Source organism: Manis javanica, chromosome 6 (genome assembly GCF_040802235.1).
Source record: "Manis javanica isolate MJ-LG chromosome 6, MJ_LKY, whole genome shotgun sequence".
Taxonomy (NCBI): Eukaryota; Metazoa; Chordata; class Mammalia; order Pholidota; family Manidae; genus Manis; species Manis javanica.
Window position 1 is genome coordinate 101,915,718 of NC_133161.1, and position 25,164 is coordinate 101,940,881.

The following is a 25,164-nucleotide window of genomic DNA, read 5'->3' on the forward strand; positions in this document are numbered from 1 at the left end:
AGCCCAACACCATGAGGAAAGAGACATCAAGACCTGTTGGGACTTCACCCTATTTACCTCTTCATCTGGCTGTTCATTTGTGTCCTTTATAATAAGTTGTATAAAGCATAGCATTTTCTCAAGTTCTGTACATCTAGCAAAATTATCTAAGCTTAAAATTTGCAGCCAGGTGAGACAGAAGTGTGGGGAACATGGAGGCCTTGTACTTGTGACTGGAGTCTGATGTGAACATAGTCTTGCGGCATGAAAACTTAAACCTTTGAGGTCTGATCTAACTCTAGGTAGCTAGTGTCAAAGTAGGACTGAATTATAGGACATCCAGTTGATGTTGGACAATCAGAGAGTTAGAGGAATGATGTTGGAAAAGGTACCAAATATTTGATGTCCAAAAGAACTTGAGATTTACTACAAGAAATCTACTTCAAATATGAGTATATAGACAGGTTAAAAGTAAAAAGAAGGAAAAAGGTTATATGATGCTAACACTAAAAAAAAGGAAACTGAAAACACCATATTAATATTATACAAAGTATACTTCCAATCAATGAATATTTATAGGGGCAAAGAAAGTTAGTAAAGGGATCAGTTCATCAGAAGGACATAACAATCTTAAAAGTATGTGGACCTAATAACAGCTCTTAAATACTTGAAGCAAAAACTGATATAACTGCATAGAGATATGAACAAATTCACAATTACAGAAAGAAATTTCAATCCCCCCTCTCAAAAATTGATAAAACAAATGAAAAAACTTAGGAAGAATGTAGAATACATAATAACCTAATTGACATTTATAAAACATTCCACATAATGACAGTAGAATACACATACTCTTCAAGTATTCATGGAACATTAACCAAGATACACAACATCCTGGGTCAGAAAACAAGTCAATTAAGTTTAAAAGGATTCAAATCCTACAAGTTATGTTCTCTGGCCATAATGGAATTAACTTAGAAATTAACAAAGGAAAAATCACCAAATATTTGAAAATGATTTAACAAATTTGTCAATAAAACCTGGAACAAAAAAGAAATCAAAAGTAAATTAGAAAGTTTTGAACTGAATGAAAATAAAAGCACAATAGAAAATGTTTTTGATGCTTCAAGAGGAAAATTTATAGTGCCAAGAACTACATTAAAAATTAAAATCAATAACCTCACCTTCTACCTTAGGAACTAGTCAACCCAAAGTAAAAAGAAGAGAGGAAATAATAAACATCCGAGTGGAAAAAAAGAAAGAGAAATACAATAGAGGAACTCAGTGAACCCAAAGATAGCTTTTGAGAAAATCAATAAAACTGATAAACTTTTAGCCAAACAGTTGAAGAAAGGGAGAAGATACAAATTATAAATATCAAAAATGAGTGCAGTGACATCACTACAGATTCTACAATATTAAAAGAATACTAAGGGAACGTTGTCAACAAATTTATGCTAATAAATGTGACATCTTAGATAAAAATTCACCAATCCTTGAAACGCATAAGGTTATCAGAGTTTACACAGAGAAAATACCTAATCTAAACAGCCCTATATCTATTCAAGTATTGGAATGTGCAGATTAAAAACCTTCCCCAAAAGAAAATTACAGGTCCAGATGAATTCACTTGTAAATTCTATAAATCATTTAAGGAAGAAATACTAGCCATACTACACTAACCCTTCAAGAAAAGTTTAAAAAGAAAGAATATTGTCCAGCTTATCCCATGAGTTTTTTCTTGATTCTAAAACCAAAGACATTACAAGAAAACTACAGACCAGTATCAGTCATAAAAAAGACATAACAATTCTAAACCTAGGTTTAATAAATCAAATCCAGCAATATAGAAAAAAGATAAAACATCATAACCAAGTGTGTTTTATCCCAGGAATGCAAGTTTTCTTTAACATTTGCAAAATAATCAGTATAATTCATCATATTAACAAGTTAAGAAAGAAAAACCATATGGCCATCTCAATAGATAAAGACATTCATTTCTGACAAATTCTCTCAAATTCATTGTGAGAACAGAAGGGAACATTTTCAACTTGATAAAGGATATCAGTGAAAAACTGCCAGCTAACATCATGCTTAATATTTAAAGACTCAATGATTTTCCCAAAGATAAGGAACAAAGACATCCATTAGTACCACTTCTTTTCATTTGAAGTGAAGATATAACAAGTAAAATAAGGCAAAATATAGAAATAAAAGGCATCCAGATTGGAATGAGAGAAACAAAAGTATATGCATGGACGACAGGATCATCTATGTAGAAAATAGAATCTACAAAAAAAACCATCGGAACCAATAAGTGAGTTTAGCAATGTTGCAGAAAACAAGTACAATATACAACAATCAACTGTATTTCTGTACACTAGTAGTGAAGAATGAGAAACAGAAATTTAAAAAATATTATTTATAGTAGTGTCTAAAAAGATGAAATATTTAGGGCCAAATCCAACAAGAGATATGAAGACATACATTGATAGAAAAATGCCACAACCCCAAAAATTAAAGAATACCCAAGTAAAATGGAGAAATATACCATACTCTTGGTTTGGGGTACATAATATTATTAAGGCTGATCAATAGCTTCAAAGCAATACCAATCATAATCCCAGCAGACATTTTTGCAGAAATCAACAAATCACTCTAAAATTTATAGAGCATATCAAAGGACGTAAAATAGCAAAAACAAAAATGAAAGTTCTTTGAAGGAGAACAAAATGGAGAAATAATGCTATCTGAACTCAAGTTTCACTCTAAACATTATAGTTAAGATAATACGATATTAGCACCAAAAGCATATTTGAAAAATTGGATTTTATCACAATTTAAACTTCTGCTCTTCTAAAGAGACAGTCAAGAGAAGGAAAAGACAAGACACAGATTGGGAAAAATCTTTACAAACTGTCTATGTGATAAAGGATTTATATGCAGAATACACATATAACTCTTAAATTCACTATGAAAAATCAGTTAAACTTGGTAAAAGAAATTTGAACAGATATTTAACCACACAAGATGTACAAGTGGCAAATGAATACTTAAAAAATACTCAATAGTATTAATTATTAAAAAGCAAATTAAAACCATAATGACATTCCACTATACAACTAGTATAATGACTAAAATATAAAACACTAACTGAGATGGTTAATTTTATGAGTCAACTTGGCTGGGCCATGGTACCCAGATATGTATTCAAACATTATATTCTGTTTGTTTCCGTGAGAGTGATTTTGGTTGATATTAACATTTAAATTGGTAGTAAAGCAAATTACCCTCTACAATTCAGGCGGACCTCATGTAATCAAAGGTCTGAATGGAACAAAAGACAGACCTCTCCCAGAGAAGAGGGAATTCTGCAGCAGACGGTCTTTGGACTTGAACTGTAAAGTGAGGTCTTCCTGATTCTCCAGCCTGAAATTCCAACCTGGACTTGCTCTGTAATCACATGAGCCAATTCCTTACAGTAAATCTCTTTACATGTATACACACATCTTACTGGTTCTTTTTCTCTGGAGAATCCTGACTAATACACTAACCATACCATGTGTTGCCAAGAATTTGGAGCAATTGACAATCTCATACACTGCTGATGGAAATGTAAAATGGAAGCAGTTTGTAAATTTCTTTAAAAACTGTGGGTAAAATTGCAATATTTCCAGAATCTCTCGCCTGGCCTTAATGCATCTCCATATCAGTAGGTGATTACATGGAGGAGCAAGGGCATATCTGGACCAGAGTGTTTGGATGGGGTCCCTTTTTGCAGCCAGGTTGTGAGAGACCTGGGTGAGCATAAGTGGATGACTGCTTGTAAACAATAAGCGGTTTCTCCTACTTTATTTATCCCTTTGACTGATTTTGGGTTCAAAGGTAATTTGCCCCAGGCTGGGAAAATACTTTTCCCCCCACAGTTACAAAAGCTAAATCTACATTTGCCATATGATCCAGTCTTTCTACTCCTAGGTACTTATCCAGAAGTATAACAAGCACACATTCATTCAAAGAATCATAAGCAAATGTTCATAGCCATATCAATTGTAATTTCCCAATTCTAGAAACAACCCAAGTGTCTATCAGCAGGTGACTACATAGACAAACGGTAGTGTATGCATACACTGGATTATTAGATAGTGATACAAGGAATGAACTATTTAACCATGATTCAATATGTATGAATCTCAATTTTGATGAATGAAAGGCAGAGAAAACATACTGCATGAATTTTATGTAATACTTTAGAAATTGCAAGCTTATGTATAGTGATGGAACGCAGGTCATGACTAACTTGGAACGTGGTGGGGAGAGGAGGGGGGCAGGTCAGGAGGGCAGTGTCACAAGGGACATGAGGAAGATGCTTACTACCTGGTTTATGGTGATGGTTTCACAGATGTACACATAGACCAAAACTTACCAAATTCTATACTTTATATCCAATGTATTGTATGTCAATTATAACTTAATAAAGGCATAAAAATAAAGTCAACAATGCATTCTTCAATTATAAAAAATATTAGCTGTGGCTGAAAGTTAAACCAGTAAAATACAAACATACAGGCAACCCTAGAAGAAAGTCAATCATTTAAGGAAACTACTAGATGAAAATATATACTGACCAGACTAAATTTTAGTTACCAAAGTGAATAAGAGTCAGTTTGTCAAAGAGTTAAGAAACCTTAAATGAGACAGCTTGGCAAAGGTGCCCTCGGGCTGCAGTCCATCCACCTACCACCACTGGGTTGAACTCTCCCGCATTCCGCCTCTGAATGCCAAGTAGGCTTTCAGTCTGTGTCTGTTGAGAAAATGGATGATGTAGAGGATGAGCACAGCTGGGGACAGCTCCCATGGTTTGGGTTTGACAATCTTTATGGATTTATCCAGTTGTTTCCTAGATTTGTGACAGGGATCTTTTGTCCACTTGTTCCTTTTTAATCCAAATATCATGTGAGATGTGCATTCTTATCATTGCTGTTGAGTTATTATTTGGTGAGGATGAACAATTGTTGACCATGTTACATTCCTTGGGGTTGATTCGTATGAAATCTCTCTCCTGATAAGAATTTTTATAAGGCTTTTCCCCAACAACTCTTCATAAAACAAAGGTGTTTTATATATAGTGCATAGTAGGTGATGGGCAGGGAATGGTCTTTGCTACAGCTTCGAGGGCAGGACTGACACTCCGTGTTCATCTCTGAATACCAGAGCCCTTCGTTCATCTATTTAAAACCCTCTTGATTTTTAGCAGCTGATATCCTGTGGTGTTTACTTTAAAATGCTGCATGACAGAGGAAGAAAATTAGCAAAACAAAAACAAAAGCCTAATCGTTTCCCTCTAAGGATTAAAAGGGAATAAACTATGACAACATTTGAAACAGATCTCACTTAATAAACAGTTACATTTCCATTGTCATCATCTTCTTGATGCTCTTGCTCAGGTTGACAATATGTGTCACCAATGAGTGAATTCTTGGTAGCAGTCAACTGAAGTGACATTTTAAATATAGGCCACATTTAGGTAATGCATATGACCTGCTCTATGTGCCCAGCATAATAACCAAAAATCGTGCTGCTTTATTAAATCCCAACATGTCAATTGCTTAATCTTCACATTCAGGAGCAATTGTCTGCCAGTGTTAGTCTTTTAGCCCAATTAATTTTAGCTAAGGCAAAGACACCCACACCTCTACTAAGGAAAGAAGAATTGCCTTTATATTCTTTTATTTGGAATTCACAGATGTAATTAGAGGTTTCAAATGAAATATTTTAAATAACATAACAGCTGTTGACATGACATCCAGAGGGAAAGGTTCTGGGTAAATTAACATTTTTCTGACACTTGTGCGCAAAGGGAGAGAAGCCTTATTTCAGTAGAGAATATGATATTGAACACTCTTCATGAGAATTCTGATATATACTCTCATTTTTCTTCAATTCAAATTATAGAGTTTGTAAGTGTGATGCTATAATTTATTATAAAAAATAAATATTTGCTCTTTGACCACAGTTTTTGGAACATAGCTCCTACAACCCTTGCTGTTTCCTCTGTAAGAATATAGGGGCATCATTTGTTATAATATTTAATTTTGTTCCCAGTTCCTAAAATAGCTTAGAGCAATAAAGGTGAAATGGGTGTCTTTTGTTACACACATAACAAGCTCCTTTCAGACACACCTATGTTTATATTAACAAGGCAACTGTGGGAAAGCCCTGAAGGTGGGGGACTGGTTGCCAGAGGAACCAACCAAGGGGTTGGAGGATTGAAACCTTCACCCTCACCCCTACCTCCAAGGAGCAGAGAAGGGCTGGAGATTAAGTTCAGTCACCAGTGGCTGATGAGTCCTCCATAAAACCCAGAAAAGATGGGATCAGATAGCTTCTGAGTTGGTGAACACCTGGAGGTGCTGGCAGAGCAGTGCACCCAGAGAGTGTGGAATCCCCACACCCTGCCCACACCCAGCCCCATGCATCTCTTCCATGTGGCTGCTCTTGAGTTACATCCTTTTATATTTAACTGGTAATCTGGTAAGTAAAATGTTTTTCTGACTTCTGTGAGCCACTCTAGCAAAGTAATTGAACCCAGAGAAGGGATTGTATGAACCTCTAATTTATAGCTGATTGGTCAGAAGCACCTGGGCTTGTGAGTGGTGTCTGAATGGGGTGGGGTGGATCCTGTGAGACGGAGCCCTTAACCTGTGGGGTCCGATGCTATCTCCAGGCAGATGGTGCCAGGATTGGGTTGAGTTGTAGGACACCCAGCTGGTGTCACAAAATCCTGAGGACTTGAGAATGAGATTCAGATAATCAAGAAATCATTGCAGCATCAACATGGGCCCTGGCGGTGAGCATTTATTTCACTGCAGGCTAAGATTAAATGATAGTGAAAAGAATGACGGAATGGTATTTAAATCAATGAATGTATTACAGCTAACAGAGGTGAGTCAAAAAGGGGAGAAAATTTATGGAATGTAGAACAAGCTTGCTGATTGCTTCATAGGGATAAACTGGGAATAAAAGTTTATACATTCAATTAGACACTGAGAGAGAAGAAATAAAAATAATAAGATACAATGAACTCTTGATACATGTCACACATAGATAAATGTTATTTAAAGAGAAAAAACAGCCCCAGATGGGGTCACTTGTGCTAAGCCCACCAAACTGAGACTTAAAAACTGACTTAAAATTACTTCAACATCTTCCAGGAGTGGAATCTCAAACTAGTCAGTCTGGATTTGCCTGGCCAGCACTAACAGTAATCTGCCTGACAGGCCCCTGCTGTCCCCTAAAGGATGGTGACCTTGCCACAAACAGTCTGCTCTTTGCTAGTAATGGCCTTGTCCTGCCCCCTCTGCCTTCCATTAAGACTAAACAGTCTTTCGTTTCTATGAAGCTCTTCGGAGCTCCTTTCTATCTGCTGGATGGGATGCTGCCTGATTCATGAACCGTTGAACAAAGCCAGTAAGATCTTTAAAACGAATTCAATTGAATTTGTTTTGACGGTATCAAAGCCATTTACTGAATGAAAGTTTCTGCAAGAATCTTACATTGAGGTCGATGATCTAGTTCAAGTTACCGTTTCCCTACAGATCACTGAGACATTTCTAATGATTCCACACAACTGAAGCCAGGCCCCTCTCCTCAACGGCCTGTGAGACACAGGATTTCGGTCTGTCGGACGGACCGCCTGCTCGGTCTGTGTGAGTGTTGGCACCGCTCCCCCTGGTCCCTTAGGGTGGTTCTTGCTCCCGCCTGGGGTGATTTCCTCACGTGCACTCACTAATCAGCATTCGGCTGAGCGTCTGGGGAGGACCCTGCGCAGACTCCGCAGTGCCCTCTGAGAGGTGAGAAGCGGTCCTTCCCAAGGGCCCTGTCTGCGAGCCCCGGCTGCCTACTCTGCTTGGACTCTCAGCTCCATCTGCTCTACTCAGGGAGCCACAGGCTCTGCGGGGCTCACACCACTCCCCGCACCCCACGCTGGAAACTCCCAAGGCGAGAAGCTGGCCGCTTTGGGGGCTCACCTATTTGTTTTCCTTCTGATCAGGATCGCTTCACTGCTAGACATTCAGTCTGTTTTGCGTTGTTTCAGGCAGGAGAGCAAATCTTTTTTTTTTTAATAACTCCATTTTGACCAGCTGTAAAATACTTAGACTGAGATATAACATAAACAATACTGTCAGCCAAACATTGGTTAACTTATAAATGTCAATTGACTGAACTCATCTAGTAACAGCAAAAGATGACTGGGTGGACTAGGGGAGCAAAATCCAGATCTCTGCTACTTAAAAGACACAGCTAAAATAAAGAGATTCAGAAAGTTCAAAATAAAAGCAGGTTAAAATAAATAGCAAAGAAGTAGGATCTATGTTCTTGGGGGTGAGAAGGGCACCTCAGATGCTGCTCACATCCCTCATTCTCTCTACTTCCTACCTAGCAGCCCCAGTTCCAACTTCTAGTGCTTCATTTCCTTGTATGATGGTTTTCTGCGTCATTTGGAGTCTTAGTTACCCATGTGGCAGGCCAGAATGCTGGAGGCTTACTATCCCCTGGGAGCTGTCCTGAATTCACAGAGATGGGAGCTGGTACGTGCATACCCAGCACCTTCTCCCTCTGCATGAAATAACTTGGAGGTGCTGATAACAAGGGATGCCATGGGGAATAAAGTTCTAACTGTCCAGTAGGTGGCTTTATCATGTACCACTTCTTGGGGGCCCACCTTCCCTGATGCCTTTCCCATCCCTATCAACGTGTTCTTCACTTCCCAAATCAACCACTTGCATTTGAATCATTGTCTCAGGATCTGTTTCAAGGGAATCCGAATGAAGAGCATATCAGAAAAGGCAGATTTACAAAACAAAACAAAAATACAATACACACATCAGTAGTGCTACCAATTAAAATTTATAAAGAAGACAAGAGTTCTGAATTCGATATCAGAGCAATGACACATGAAGCAGAAGCTAGAAAAGATGCAAGGAGAAACAGACCCAAACATGTCCAGAACAGCAACTTCTCAGTCTAAGATAGGTCAAGTAGACAAAACCATTAATAAGGATATAAATACCTAAGCAGCAAAATTGACAGGTTTTTCTTTTTTTAATGTGGTCTTTTTTTTTTTTCCTTTGAAAACCTCTCGAATCTTCTCTTTTTTCTGGTCTGAAATTTCAAGTTGATATGTTTTGTTGCTTTTTTAAAAAAATTTATTATATTAGGCACTCAATATGCTATTTTGTAAATAGAGACATACTTGACATATAACATAATAGTTTCAACATGATTCCATACTTGTATGTTCAATATGCACTTTTTTACTGAAGTATAGGTGATATACAGTCTTATATTTGTTTCAAGTATGCAACACAGTGGTTCAACAGTTACACACCTTATTAAATCCTCACCCCCACTAGTGCAGTTACTGTCTGTCAGCATAGAAAGATGTTAGAAAATTATTGACTATATTCTCCATGCTGTACTACTATCCCCATGACCAACATATTATGATTGAGAATTTTTGTGCCCTTTTATCTCTCCTCACCATCCCCACCTACCCTCCACCCCAAGTCATCCCCCATGGTAATCACCAGTCATTTCTCAGTGTTTATGAGTTTACTGCTATTTCGTTCATTTTGTTTTGTTTTTATATTCCACAAATAAGTGAAATCATATGGTATTTCCCTTATTCCACCTGGCTTATTTCACTGAGCATAAAACCCTCTAGTCCATTCATGTTGTTGTAAATAGCAGGATTTCTTTATTCTTTATGACTGAATAATATTTCACTGTGTATATGTACCACCTCCTTATCCATTCATCTAATGATGGACATTCAGGTTACTTCCATATCTTGGCTATTGTAAGTAAATAATGCAGCCATAAACATAGGGGTGGATATAACTTTTTAAATCAGGGATTTTGTTTTCTTTGGATAAATTCCTAGAAGTGGAATTACTGGGTCATATGGTATTTCTATTTTTAGTTTTTGAGGAATTTCTATACTGCTTCCCACAGTGGCTGCACCAATTTACATTCCCACCGACAGAGTAGGAAGGTTCCCTTTTCTCCAAATGTTCACCAACACTTGTCTTTTGGATACTGGCCATTCTGACTGGTGTGAGCTGATATCTCATTGTACTTTTGATTTGTATTTCCCTGATGATTAGTGAGGGGGAGCATCTTTTCATGTGCCTGTTGGCCATCTGAATTTATTCTTTGGAGAAATGTCTGATCAGGTCCCATTTTTTAATCAGTTTATTTGTTCTTTTAGTATTGGGTGGTGTGAATTCTTTATATATTTTGGATGTTAACCCCTTATGGGATAAATCATTTATGAATATATTCTCCCATACTGTAGGATACCTTTTTGTTCTGTTGATGATGTCCTTTGCTATACAGCTTTTTAGTTTGATGTAGTCCCACTTGTTCATTTTTTATTTTGTTTCCCTTGCTTGGAGAGATAGGCCCAGAAAAAAATTTCTCAGGCTTATGTTCAAGAGATTTTTGCCTATGTTTTCTTCCAAGAGTTTTATGGTTTCATGTCTTACATTTAGGTCTTTGATCCATTTCAAGTTTACTTTTTTGTATGGGGTTAGACAGTAATCTAATTTTATTCTCTTGCATGTAGCTGTTCAGTTTTCCTAACACCAGTTATTGAAGAGACTGTCTTTTCCACATTGTATATATACATGTCCTTTGTCATATATTCATATATTAATTGACGATAATGTATGTGTGGGTTTATTTCTGGGTTCTCTATTCTGTTCCATTGATCTATGGGTCTGTTCTTGTGCCAGTACCATACTGTTTCGATTACTGTAGCTTTGTAGTATAGCTTGAAGTCAGGGAGTGTAATCCCCCCAGATTTATTCTTTCTCAGGATTGCTTTGGCTATTTGGAGTCATTTGTGGTTCCATATGAATTTTAGGATTATTTTTTCTAGTTCACTGAAAAATACCATTGTTATAGATAGGGATTGCATTGAATCTGTACACTGCTTTGGGCAGGATGGTCATTTTGACATTATTAATTCTTCCTATCCATGTGCATAGGATAGATTTCCACATGTTTTTGTCTTAATTTCTCTTATGCATGTCTTACAATTTTCAGAGTACAGGTCTTTTACCTCTTTGGTTAGGTTTATTCCTAAGTATTTTATTGTTTTTGATGCAATTGTAAGTGGAATTATTTTCCTGGTTTCTCCTGCTGCTAGTTCATTGTTGATATATAAGAATGCAACAGATTTCTGTGTATTAATTTTGTATCCTGTGACTTTGCTGAATCCAATTGTCAGTTCTGATAGTTTTTTTGGTGGCATCTTTAGGGTTTTCTACATATAATATCATGCCATCTGCAAATACTGACCATTTAACTTCTCCTTACCAATTTGGATGCCTTTTATCTCTGTATCCTGTCTGATTGCCATGGCTAGGACCTCCAGTAGTATGTTAAATAAGAGTAGTAAAAGTGGGCATCCTTACCTATTCCTGATCTTAGAGGAAAAGCTTTTTAGCTTTATGCCTTTGAGTGTGATGTTAGCTGTGGGTTTGACTTTATTATGTTGAGTTATGTTCCCTCTATACCCAATTTGTTAAGAGTTTTTATCATGAATGGGTGTTGAATTTTGTCAAAGAGTTTTTCAGCAACTATTGAGATAATAGTGTTTTTTTATCCTTTTGTCAATGTGCTGCACCACATTGGTTGATTTATGAATATTGTACCACCCTTGCATCCCTTGAATAAATCCTATTTGGTCATTAAGGATGATCCTTTTGATGTATTTTTGGATTTGGCTTGCTAAAATTTTGTTGAGGATTTTTTCATCTATGTTCATCAGGGATATTGGTCTATAATTTTCTTCTTTTATAGTATCTTTGTCTGGTTTTGGAATTACAGTGATGCTGGCCTCATAGAATGAGTTTGGAAGTATTCCCTCATCTACTTTTTGGAAAACTTTTAGAAGGGTGGTATTAGCACTTCTTTAAATGTTTTGTAGAATTCAGCTGTGAAGCCATCTGGGTCTGCGATTTTTGTTTGTTGGAAGTTCTTTGGTTACCAATTCAATTTCATTACTGGTAATTGGTCTCTTCAGATTTTCTGTTTTTCCTGGGTCAGTCTTGGAAGGTTGTACTTTTCTATGAGTCTGTCCATTTCTTCTAGGTTGTACAATTTATTGGCATCTAATTTTTCATAGAACTCTCTAATAACTCTTTGTATTTCTGTGGTGCAAGTTATAACTATTCCTTTTTCATTTCTGATTTTATTTATTTGTGTCTTCTCTTTTTTCTTGGTAAGTATGACTAGGGATTTGTCTATTTTATTTATCTTCTCAAAGAATCAGCTCTTGATTTCACTGATTTTTTCTGTTTTATCATTCTCTATTTATTTATACCTGCTCTGATCTTTATTATATCCCCTCTACCAACTTTTGTTTAATTCATTCTCCTTTTTTCAGTTTCTTTATTTGTGACTTTAGACTTTTATTTGGGATTGTTCTTGTTTCTTGAGGTAGGTCTGTCATTGCTATGCACTTCCTTCTTAGACTGCTTTTGTGTCATCACGCATATTGTGGACTGTTATATTTTTGTTTTCATTTGTCTCCATGTATTGCTTGATTTCTTCTGTGATTTGTTCATTGATCCATTGATTATTTAGAAGCATGTTGTTTAGACTCCATGTGTTTGTGGGGGGGGTTGTTTTGTTTTCTTTGTGCAATTTATTTCTAGTTTCATACATTGTGGTCTGAGAAGTTGCTTGATACAATTTTAATCTTTCTGAATTGATTGAGGCTCTATTTGTGTCCTACTAAGTGATCTATTCTGGAGAAAATTCCATGTGTACTTGAGAAAAATGTGCATCCTGCTACTTTTGGGTAGAATGTTCTGTGTAACTCTGCTAAGTCCATCTGATTTAGTGTGTTGTTCAATGTCTCTGTTTCCTTATTTACTTTCTGTATGATTGATCTGTCCATTGATGTAAGTGGTGTTTAAAGTCCCCTAACATGTTTACTTTTGCAGTCTGTTTCTCCCTTTAGTTCTGTTAGTATTTGTTTTTCTTATTTATGTGCTCCTATGTTGGATGCATAGATATTTATAACTGTTATATTCTCTTGTTGGACTGACCCCTTTATCATTATATAATGTTCTTCTTTGTCTGTTGTTACTGTCTTTGTTTTGAAGTCTATTTTGTCCGGCACAAGTACTTCTACTCCTGCTTACTTTTCCCTATTATTTGCATGAAATATCTTTTTATGTCACTTTACTTTCAGTCTATGTATGTCTTAAGGTCTATATGTGTCTCTTGTAGGCAGCATATAAATGGATCTTGTTTCCTTATTCATTTTGTCACTGTATGTCTTTTGATTTGTGCAGTCAGTTCATTTACATTTAAGGTAGTTACAGATAGGTATGTACTTACTGCCATTTTACTAACTGTTTTCTGGTTGTTTTTGTAGTTTCTGTCCGAACTGTTCTTCCTCTCTTATACTTTTATTATTTGATGGTTTTTTCCAGTGTTGTGATTGGATTAAAAATATTTTTTGTTTATTTTTATAGACCTTAAGCTTGTATTTCATAGATAGTTTCCTGACTATATAACAGTTTATATTAAGTTAATGGCTGCTCTATTTCAAACACAGTTTAAAAGTACTTTTTTGTTCTTTTTCTTCCTCCAGACTTTATGTATTAGATATCATGATCTGCATTTTTTGTATCCTTTGACTGATTTTGTATATAGTTGAATATTACTTTTTTTTTTAGCTTAAGTATTTTATTTGTTTGCAACTAAGCTTGTTAACACTATATAATGAAAATGTACAAAGAATAATATTGCAGTTTTTGGTTAGATTTAAGTCAAAGACATTCATTAATAAGAAATCTGTGAATATTTCAGAAATTCTCTAAGCCATTTGATCAGAACAACTGTCTCTGAATATTACCTTACTTTGGAAGGTATTGGCATACATTAGAATTCAACTCAGAATTTTTTCAAAATAAGCCCTAATTAATAAAACTATTCTATATTCAAACTAAAACAATTTTAATATGACTTTCCTTTCCAGAAACAATAATAAAGAAAACAAAGCATTTTGTAAAATGTGGTCCTGAACAAGTCACAGTAAAAAATAAATGTATACTTAATTACCACCTCCTCAAAACAGAGGCCATTTTCTGTTCTTCAGCTTTGGAAACAAGGTGAAGAACAGTCTGTGAGCAACTTTGGGCAGGGGGTTGCCAAAACAAAGCTCAAGCAGTTGATCATGGACACCTCTTAGAATTTGGGGGAACCCTGACCAAGGATCCGAATTCTATTTAATAACCAATACAAAGGTGAAGTGGCTCCTCCTAAGTAGCAGTGCTGCCAGGGCTTGGCCCAGACCTCTGCTCACCTGTTATGCTCCCAAGCAAACCCTGATGCTCCTGCTCCAGGGGAGACTTTATTTTTAGAGGTTCAGTGTCCAGGGAGCTCTTTGTGTGAATGAAGTGAGCACAGACTCCACATGGGTATTTTAAGGCTTGGAGTCAAAGTATTTTTGTGACACGGCTAGACAGAGTCCATGTTTCAAATGGCCTGTCTCCAGTTCATCCTAATTCCTCACCACAGTATTTGTAGACCTAGGACCAGAGACCTTTGCTATGTCATCATAATCACATAATATCCATCCTAACTTATGATTCATATTCTGTGCCTGGAAGCAGTCCCTGTATTTAACAATAATATCTACACATAAAATGATCCACTGTTACAAATTATATGGTCACAAAACATTAATGATCTTCGGTAGACCAACCAAATGTTTTTAACCATAACTGTGGTGCATCAAATTCACAGCCAGAATACCCCAAGATCAAAAAAATTTCCACAATACAAATAATAACTTAAAACACACACACACATATACACACACACTCACACACACTTCTTACAGAATTGTGCTTGGGGAAACTCCATTTGTTGAGTGCACCTGAGGGCATATTTGCTAAACTGCTGCTCCAGATATTTTTGTTTGGAAAATCTCACAGTAGGGCACAGCTGTTTATTGGATGAGCAGAAAAGAAAGATACGCTTGTGGCAACCAGAAGTTTAAAGGTCTTTCAAGTTGTATAAAATGGACCTGCAGAAACATTTAAGTGTTCTCAGGATGCAAAGTTGGAGCTGAAATGTGGTATCAAACCAGTTGCAAAAAGTGTACAGCAGCCATCTCTTGAGGTCAAACCTGGTACCCAGATATGCAAAAGAAAGCTTCAGGACACATAGCTTGTTGGCCTTGTCCCATATCGTCGCATAATCTGATCATGTGTGAATTTCACAAAAGATTCATATTGTTCTGCTAGTTTGCTATTGAGGATCACCTCATACTCCTCCCAAATTTTGTCTACATAGTCTTTTTTTTTTTTTTGAGAGGGCATCTCTCATATTTATCAACCAAATGGTTGTTAACAACAATAAAATTCTATATAGGGGGGGTCAATGCTCAATGCACAGTCATTAATCCATCTCAAGCCTAGTTCTCTTCAGTCTCCAATCTTCTGAAGCATAACGAACAAGTTCTTACATGGTGAATGAATTCTTACATAGTGAATAAGTTCTTACATGGTGAACAGTACAAGGGCATTCATCACAGAAACTTTCGGTTTTGATCACGCATTATGAACTATAAACAATCAGGTCAAATATGAATATTTGTTTGATTATTATACTTGATTTATATGTGGATCCTACATTTCTCCCTTTATTATTATTATTATTTTTATTTTTAGTAAACTGCTGAAGTGGTAGGTAGATGCAAGATAAAGGTAGAAAACATAGTTTAGTGTTGTAAGAGAGCAATTGTAGATGATCAGGTGTGTGCCTGTAGACTATGTGCTAATCCGAGCTAGACAAGGGCAATAAAACATCCATGGATGCAGAAGCTTTTTCTCAACACGGGGGGGGGGGGGAGGTGAGGTTCTAAGCTTCACCACTGCTGTTCCCCAATTTCTCACCTGATGGCCCCCCTGCGACTGTGCCTGTCTTAGGTTGTTCCTCCCTTGAGGAATCTTACCCGTCTCTGGCTAACCAGTCATCTTCCGGGGCCATACAGGGAAATGTAAAGTTGGTAAGTGAGAGAGAAGCCATATTGTTTGAAAAGGTTAGCTTTTTACTTCTCTGCAGATCTATGCCCTGTGGCTTCTATGCCCAGCACTTGTCTCAAGGTATCTTTACCACTTGGAGGAATTATGATACTCGGTAAATTCGATATGAGGCACGAATTCTATTTAAGGGTTGTAATTAGGAAGGAAGAAGAAAAGCTGTAGAGGTAGCATATGGAAGAAAACATGGGAGGATTGATTATTTCTTTGACATATCTTCTTGTAGAGTACCTTAAGTATGTATAGGTTTTAAACTACTAACTAACTTGCGCACACATATTAACATAATAGGAATACGGTGACATAAACAAAGCAAATCTATAATTACCATCCATCTCCAGTGAAGCCAAGAAAACCATTTAGGCACCCTAGGCATTTGTGAAAATTAGTCTATAATATGATGGATATTGTCCAACTGTACTTGAACAGTCTGAGAGAAGTCAGACAAATTAAAGCAACCCATTTCTGGGATCTGTTCACATCCCATATGTTCTTTTAACCTTAGATAGTCTATAGTCGTAAGATTTTGGAGCACTACAACTTGGACCCCTCCCAACTCCTGACTGAGTTCCAACAGTACACATCTGGTCAAATTCGTTGTCTCACTGTATGCACATGCCAGCCTAGACATCTCCCTCCTCATTCCAATGGCAAGTCCAGGAAATGGTGGGGTGGATGCAGCCACAACCGCAGCATCACCCGGATCCCTGTGGAGGCTTTTTGATAATCATCCCCCGGCACGAGTCCTCCAGAGAGTGCTGATGCCGGAAGCTCCTCCTCATATCGTATCTTAGTTCATTTTCTGGGTAGCCATGCTAGGCCTTGATCTTCTGCGTAGAAACAAACAGACCCTTTGCCCACACTTTGACATGCCCTCTATACCACTGTGTAGAACTCATTGGAGGTCAGCATACAGGAACTGATATTTTTTTTTATTTATTTTTATTAAGAGAAAGGAATATTATCAGAAAAGAGTACCTCCATAGCTGATCATCTGACACCCTTTAAGTGATCAACATTAAGGATATTTAAAGCATGCATTAATCTTTGATTTACCAATTGTTTTATCCTATCAAGGAGTAATCCCCTTTTCTTTCTTTCTTTTTTTTTTAATCGTTAATCTACACTTACATGAAGAATACTATGTTTACTATGCTCTCCCCTATATCAGCTCCCCCCTAAAAACCACATCACGGTCACTGTCCATTAGCATAGCAAAATGTAGAATCACTACTTGTCCTCTCTGTGTTGTACAGCCCTCCGTCCCCTTTCTCCCTCCCCCCTATGCATGCTAATCTTACTACCACCCTTCTTCTTCCCCCCCCCCTTACCCACCCCTGCCCACCCATCCTCCCCAGTTCCTTTCCCTTTGGTACCTGTTAGTCCATTTTTGGGTTCTGTAGTTCCGCTGCTGTTTTGTTCCTTCAGTTTTTCCTTTGTTCTTATACTCGTCAGATGACTGAAATCATTTGGTATTTCTCTTTCTCCGCTTGGCTTATTTCACTGAGCATAATACTCTCCAGCTCCATCCATGTTGCTGCAAATGGTAGGATTTTTCCTCTTCTTATGGCTAAGTAGTATTCCATTGTGTATATGTACCACATCTTCTTTATCCATTCATCTACCAATGGACATTTAGGTTGCTTCCAATTCTTGGCTATTGTAAATAGCACTGCGAATAAACATAGGGGTGCATCTGTCTTTCTCAAACTTGATTGCTGTGTTCTTAGGGTAAATTCCTAGGAGTGGAATTCCTGGGTCAAATGGTAGGTCTGTTTTGAGCATTTTGATGAACCTCCATACTGCTTTCCACAATGGTTGAACTAATTTACATTCCCACCAGCAGTGTAGGAGGGTTCCCCTTTCTCCACAGCCTTGCCAACATTTGTTGTTGTTTGTCTTTTGGATGGCAGCTATCCTTACTGGTGTGAGGTGATACCTCATTGTAGTTTTAATTTGTATTTCTCTGATAATTAGCGATGTGGAGCATCTTTTCATGTGTCTGTCGGCCATCTGTTCTGTATTTCTATTTAAGAGAACCGTCTGTTCAGTTCCTATGCCCATTTTTTAATTGGGTTATTTGCTTTTAGTTTGTTGAGGCGTGTGAGCTCTTTATATATTCTGGACGTCAAGCCTTTATCGGATCTGTCATTTTCAAATATATTCTCCCATACTGTAGGGTTCCTTTTTGTTCTATTGATGGTGTCTTTCACTGTACAGAAACTTTTCAGCTTAATGTAGTCCCACTTGCTCATTTTTGCTGTTGTTTTCCTTGCCCGGGGAGATATGTTCAAGAAGAGGTCACTCATGTTTATGTCTAAGAGGTTTTTGCCTATGTTTTTTTCCAAGAGTTTAATGGTTTCATGACTTACATTCAGGTCTTTGATCCATTTTGAGTTTACCTTTGTATATGGGGTTAGACAATGGTCTAGTTTCATTCTCCTACATGTAGCTGTCCAGTTTTGCCAGCACCATCTGTTGAAGAGACTGTCATTTTACCATTGTATGTCCATGGCTCCTTTGTCAAATATTAATTGACCATATATGTTTGGGTTAATTTCTAGAGTCTCTAATCTGTTCCACTGGTCTGTGGCTCTGTTCTTGTGCCAGTACCAAATTGTCTTGATTACTATGGCTTTGTAGTAGAGCTTGAAGTTGGGGAGTGAGATACCCCCTACTTTATTCTTCTTTCTCAGGATTGCTTTGGCTATTCGGGGTCTTTGGTGTTTTCATATGAATTTTTGAATTATTTGTTCCAGTTCATTGAAGAATGTTGCTGGTAATTTGATAGGGATTGCATCAAATCTGTATATTGCTTTAGGCAGGATGGCCATTTTGACGATATTAATTGTTCCTAGCCGCGAGCAGGGGATGAGTTTCCATTTGTTAGTGTCCCCTTTAATTTCTCTTAAGAGTGACTTGTAGTTTTCAGAGTATAAGTCTTTCACTTCTTTGGTTAGGTTTATTCCTAGGTATTTTATTCTTTTTGATGCAATTGTGAATGGAATTGTTTTCCTGATTTCTCTTTCTATTTGTTCATTGTTAGTGTATAGGAAAGCTACAGATTTCTGTGTGTTAATTTTGTATCCTGCAACCTTGCTGTATTCCAATATCAGTTCTAATATTTTTGGAGTGGAGTCTTTAGGGTTTTTTATGTACAGTATCATATCATCTGCAAATAGTGACAGTTTAACTTCTTCTTTACCAATCTGGATTCCTTGTATTTCTTTGTTTTGTCTGATTGCTGTGGCTAGGACCTCCAGTAGTATGTTAAATAACAGTGGGGAGAGTGGGCATCCCTGTCTGGTTCCCAATCTCAGAGGAAATGCTTTCAGCTTCTCGCTGTTCAGTATAATGCTGGCTGTGGGTTTATCACATATGGCCTTTATTATGTTGAGGTACTTGCCCTCTATTCCCATTTTGCTGAGAGTTTTTATCATGAATGGATGTTGAATTTTGTCAAATGTTTTTTCAGCGTCTATGGAGATGATCATGTGGTTTTTGTCTTTCTTTTTGTTGATGTGGTGGATGATGTTGATGAATTTTCGAATGTTGTACCATCCTTGCATCCCTGGGATGAATCCCACTTGGTCATGGTGTCTGATCCCTTTGATATACTGTTGAATTCTGTTTGCTAATATTTTATTGAGTACTTTTGCATCTACATTCATCAGGGATATTGGTCTGTAATTTTCTTTTTTGGTGGGGTCTTTGCCTGGTTTTGGTATTCATAGAATGAGTTTGGGAGTATGGCTTCATAGAATGAGTTTGGGAGTATTCCTCCTCTTCTATTTTTTGGAACACTTTAAGGAGAATGGGTATTATGTCTTCTCTGTGTGTCTGATAAAATTCCGAGGTAAATCCGTCCAGCCCCGGAGTTTTGTTCTTGGGTAGTTTTTTGATTACCATTTCAATTTCTTTGCTCGTAATTGGTTTGTTTAACTTTTGTGTTTCTTCCTTGGTCAGTCTTGGGAGGTTGTATTTTTCTAGGAAGCTGTCCATTTCTTCTAGGTTTTCCAGCTTGTTGGCATATAGGTTTTCATAGTAGTCTTTAATAATTCTTTGTATTTCTGTGGCGTCTGTTGTGATTTTTCCATTCTCATTTCTGATTATGTTGATTTGTGTTGATTCTCTTTTTCTCTTAATAAGTTTGGCTAGAGGCTTATCTATTTTGTTTATTTTCTCAAAGAACCAGCTCTTGGTTTTGTTGATTTTTGCTATTGTTTTATTCTTCTCAATTTTGTTTATTTCTTCTCTGATCTTTATTATGTCCCTCCTTCTGCTGACTTTAGGCCTCATTTGTTCTTCTTTTTCCAGTTTCAGTAGTTGTGATGTTAGACTATTCATTTGGGATTGCTCTTCCTTCTTCAGGTGTGCCTGGATCACTATATACTTTCCTCTTAAGACTGCTTTCGCTGCATCCCACAGAAGTTGGGGCTTTGTGTTGTTGTTGTCATTTGTTTCTATATATTCCTTGATCTCTATTTTCATTTGTTCATTGATCCATTGATTATTTAGAAGCATGTTGTTAAGCCTCCATGTGTTTGTGAGCCTTTTTGTTTTCTTTGTAGAATTTATTTCTAGTTTTATACCTTTGTGGTCTGAAAAGTTGGTTGGTAGCATTTCAATATTTTGGAATTTACTGAGGCTCTTTTTGTGAGCTAGTATGTGGTCTATTCTGGAGAATGTCCCATGTGCACTTGAGAAGAATTTATATCCTGTTGCTTTTGGATGTAGAGTTCTATAGATGTCTGTTAGGTCCATCTGTTCTAGTGTGTTGTTCAATGCCTGTGTGTCCTTACTTATTTTCTGCCCGGTGGATCTATCCTTTGGGGTGAGTGGTGTGTTGAAGTCTCCTAAGGTGAATGCATTGCAGTCTATTTCCCTCTTTAGTTCTGTTAGTATTTGTTTCACAAATGCTGGTACTCCTGTGTTGGGTGCATATATATTTAGAATGGTTATATCCTCTTGTTGGACTGAGCCCTTTATCATTAAGTAGTGTCCTTCTTTATCTCTTGTTACTTTTCTTTGTTTTGAAGTCTATTTTGTCTGATATTAGTACTGCAATCCCTGCTTTCTTCTCACTGTTGTTTGCCTGAAATATGTTTTTCCATCCTTTGACTTTTAGTCTGTGCTTGTCTTTGGGTTTGAGGTGAGTTTCTTGTAAGCAGCATAAAAATGGGTCTTGCTTTTTTACCCATTCTATTACTCTGTGTCTTTTGATTGGTGCATTAAGTCCATTTACATTTAGGGTGACTATTGAGAGATATGTTCTTATTGCCATTGCAGGCTTTAAATTCGTGGTTACCAAAGGTTCAAGGTTAGCTTCTTAAGTATCTTACTGCCTAACTTAGCTCGCTTATTGAGCTGTTATATACACTGTCTGGAGATTATTTTCTTCTCTCCCTTCTTATTCCTCCTCCTCCATTCTTCATATGTTGCGTGTTTTGTTCTGTTCTCTTTTTAGGAGTGCTCCCATCTAGAGTAGTCCCTGTAAGATGCCCTGTAGAGGTGGTTTGTGGGAAGCAAATTCCCTCAGCTTTTGCTTGTCTGGGAATTGTTCAATCCCGCCATCATATGTAAATGATAGTCGTGCTGGATACAGTATCCTTGGTTCAAGGCCCTTCTGTTTCATTGCATTAAATATATCATGCCATTCTCTTCTAGCCTGTAGGGTTTCTGTCAAGAAGTCTGATGTTAGCCTGATGGGTTTTCCTTTATAGGTGACCTATTTCTCTCTAGCTGCCTTTAAAACTCTTTCCTTGTCCTTGATCCTTGCCATTTTAATTATTATGTGTCTTGGTGTTGTCCTCCTTGGATCCTTTCTGTTGGGGGTTCTGTGTATTTCTGTGGTCTGTTTGATTATTTCCTCTCCCAGTTTGGGGAAGTTTTCAGCAATTATTTCTTCAAAGAGACTTTCTATCCCTTTTCCTCTTTCTTCTTCTTCTGGTACCCCTATAATACAAATATTACTCCTTTTGGTTTGGTCACATAGTTCTCTTAGTGTTGTTTCATTCCTGGAGATCCTTTTATCTCTCTCTGTGTCAGCTTCTATACGTTTCTGTTCTCTGGTTTCTATTCCTTCAATGGCCTCTTGCATCTTATCCATTCTGCTTATAATTCTTTCCAGGGATTGTTTCACTTCTGTGATCTCCTTCCTGACATCTGTGATCTCCCTCCGGACTTCATCCCATTGCTCTTGCATTTTTCTCTGCATCTCTGTCAGCATGTTCATGATTTTTATTTTGAATTCTTTTTCAGGAGGACTGGTTAGGTCTGTCTCCTTCTCAGGTGTTTTCTCTGTGATCTTTGTCTGCCTGTAGTTTTGCCTTTTCATGGTGATAGAGATAGTTTGCAGAGCTGGTACGAGTGACTGCTGGAAGAGCTTCCCTTCTTGTTGGTTTGTGTCCTTCCTCTCCTGGGAGAATAGCGACCTCTAGTGGCTTATGCTTGGCAGCTGTGCGCAGACAGGGCTTCTGCTACCTGCCCAGTTGCCATGGAGTTTATATCTGCTGTTGCTGTGGGCGTGGCCTGGCTGGGACTTCTCCTCCAAAATGGTGGAGCCCTGTTGGAGGAGGAGTGGCTGGGAAGCTATTTATCTCTGTAATGGGCCTCTGTGCTCCCTGTTGCCCACGGGGTTAGAGTACCCAGAGATACCCAGATTTCCTGCCTCTGGGCTAAGTGTCCTGTCCTGCCCCTTTAAGACTTCCAAAAAGCACTCTCCAAACCAAAACAACAACAGCAACAACGAAAGAGGAAAAAAAAAAAAAAAGGAAAAAATGCATGATTTTCTTTGTCCTCAGGCGCTGGTCTCAGGCACCTGCTCACTGGTCTTGCTGCCTTGTTTCCCTAGTATTGGGGTCCCTGTCCCTTTAAAACTTCCAAAAAGCACTCCCCCCCCCCAAAAAAATGGGAGAAACGCGCGATATTGTTTGTCCTCAGGCGCCGGTCTCAGGCACCCACTCACCGGTCTTGCTGCTCTGTTTCCCTAGTATTGGGGTCCCTGTCCCTTTAAGGCTTCCAAAAAGCACTCGCCAAAACAAAAGGGAAAAATGTGCGATTTTCTTTGTCCTCAGGCGCCAGTCTCAGGCACCCGCTCACCAGTCTTGCTGCCCTGTTTCCCTAGTATTGGGGTCCCTGTCCCTTTAAGGCTTCCAAAAAGCACTCACCAAAAAAAAAAGGGAAATACGCGTGATTTTCTTTGTCCTCAGGCGCTGGTCTCAGGCACCTGCTCACCGGTCTTACTGCCCTGTTTCCCTAGTATTGGGGTCCCTGTCCCTTTAAGGCTTCCAGAAAGCACTCGCCAAAAAAAAAGAAAAAAACCACGCCACCCCCCAGGAGCCGGGGTTTCTTTACACCCCCTGGGAGCTGGGGGGAGGGGCGCTCGTGTCCCACCGGGCCGGGGCTTGTATCTTACCCCCTTCGCAAGGCGCTGGGTTCTCACAGGTGTGGATGTGGTCTGGATGTTGTCCTGTGTCCTCTGGTCTCTATTTTAGGAAGTTGTCTTTGTTATATTTTCATAATTCTATGTGGTTTTGGGAGGAGAGTTCCTCTGCTCTACTCACACCGCCATCCTGGCTCCACCCCCTTCATAGTCTTTTAAGAGATGCTCACATATTATTCCAACTTGTCAGAGGGTAAAGATGAGCTGGTCCTTCTTCAGCCAGGAGGAACCTGGAGAACTTGGTGCTGTGAGTGCTGAGGAGTGAGGCTGACTTTCTGAAGTACAAGCTTCACTTTGATTAAGAACAACTTCTAAATGTCTCCACCTCTGATAATGACTGTATTCTTGCTTTATGTCCTGACAAATTTGCTCCGGAGTTGGGAGGCGCCGCTCCCTGCCAGGTGGGGCGGGCTGCTGCAGAAACAGCGGTGGGGTCTGCGTCTGGAGCAGCGGCAGCGGCGGCTCAGCGTCCAGGGGCCTGAGGCCCGGAGTGGGGCCGGGAAGGGGGGCACAGTGCCGCCACTTAGGGGACCCAGGGCTCAGCAGCACCGCCTCGAACTCCATGGGCCACTTCAATGTCGCCCCGCATGCCATGTTGCTCAAGGGCCAGGGAACAGGAGCAGATGCGGGAGCAACTGCAGCCCAACCTCCGGCTCCCCGTCCTTTTTTTTCTTTTTTTAACCTCATACTTGCTTAATTAGTAATTGTTCTACTATCTTTACTATGAGTTTATTTTCAGTGATGGAAAATATTGAGGCTTAAGAACACTTCATCTATAGAAGTCCCTTCATATCCTATAAGATCCATTTAGTGATGGTGAATTCTTTTAACTTTTATTTATCTGGGAAACTTCTTATCTCTTCTTCACTTCTCAATGATAGCCTTGCTGGGTAGAGGGTGTTGGTTGAAAGTCCTTCTATTTCAATACATTAAATATTTCATGCCAGTCCCTTTTGGCCTGTAAAGTTTCTGCTGAGAAGTCTGCTGACTGCCTTATGGGTATATAAGTAATACTTATAAGATGTAAGCAATCTTTTGCCCTTGTCTAGCTGCTTTTAATACCCTCTCTTTATCCTTAATCTTTGTCATTTTAATTATTTTAATTATTATATGTCTTTGTGTTATCTTACTAGGGTTCCTTTTGTTAGTGGTTCTCTGCACTTCCAGAACCTAGGTGTCTATTTACTTCCCCAGATTTGGGACATTTTCAGCAATGACTTCTTCAAAGAGAACTTCTACTCCTTTCTCACTCTTTTCTCCCCCTGGTACCCCTACTAAGCATGTGTTGTTTCATTTGGAGTCATACACAGCTCTCAGCATCCTCTGGTTTTTAGAGATTCTTTTTTCTCTTTGTTCCTCAGCTTTGCTGTTTTCCTGTTCTCTAATTTCCATCTCATTTGCTGTCTCCTCTACTTGCAGCAATCTATTCATTCTCTCCATTGTATGTTTCATTTCAGTTACTGTGCTCTTCAGCTCTGAGTGGCTCTTCTTCAGGTCCTGTATCACTTTTTTGGCATTCTCCCTGAGATAGTCAATACTTTTCTGAAGATCATTGGGTATCTCTATATTATTTAGCCCTCTTTATGGTATCTTACCTGTTCTTTTGTT

General features: G+C 38.3%; 1 protein-coding gene across 1 annotated transcript; it reads right to left on the bottom strand.

The window, feature by feature from the left end:
• Nucleotides 1-13,815: 13,815 nt before the first annotated feature.
• Nucleotides 13,816-24,150, bottom strand: LOC140850108 (akirin-1-like). Its single transcript, XM_073239892.1, has 2 exons — nucleotides 23,787-24,150; nucleotides 13,816-15,307 (listed from the first exon to the last, which is right to left on the bottom strand). Exons 1-2 carry the CDS (start codon nucleotides 24,148-24,150, stop codon nucleotides 15,225-15,227), a joined length of 447 nt encoding a protein of 148 aa, XP_073095993.1. The 3' UTR covers nucleotides 13,816-15,224.
• Between the last annotated feature and the right edge of the window lie 1,014 nt (nucleotides 24,151-25,164).

What these genes read in the sequence shown, in the direction of transcription:
- LOC140850108 (XM_073239892.1), bottom strand. Translation starts at nt 24,150, where the DNA reads ATGGCATGCGGGGCGACATTGAAGTGGCCCATGGAGTTCGAGGCGGTG. An exon ending in CACAGCACCAAGTTCTCCAG is followed by an intron (nt 15,308 to 23,786) that starts GTTCCTCCTGGC and finishes GCAAACTAGCAG; the next exon opens with AACAATATGAATCTTTTGTG.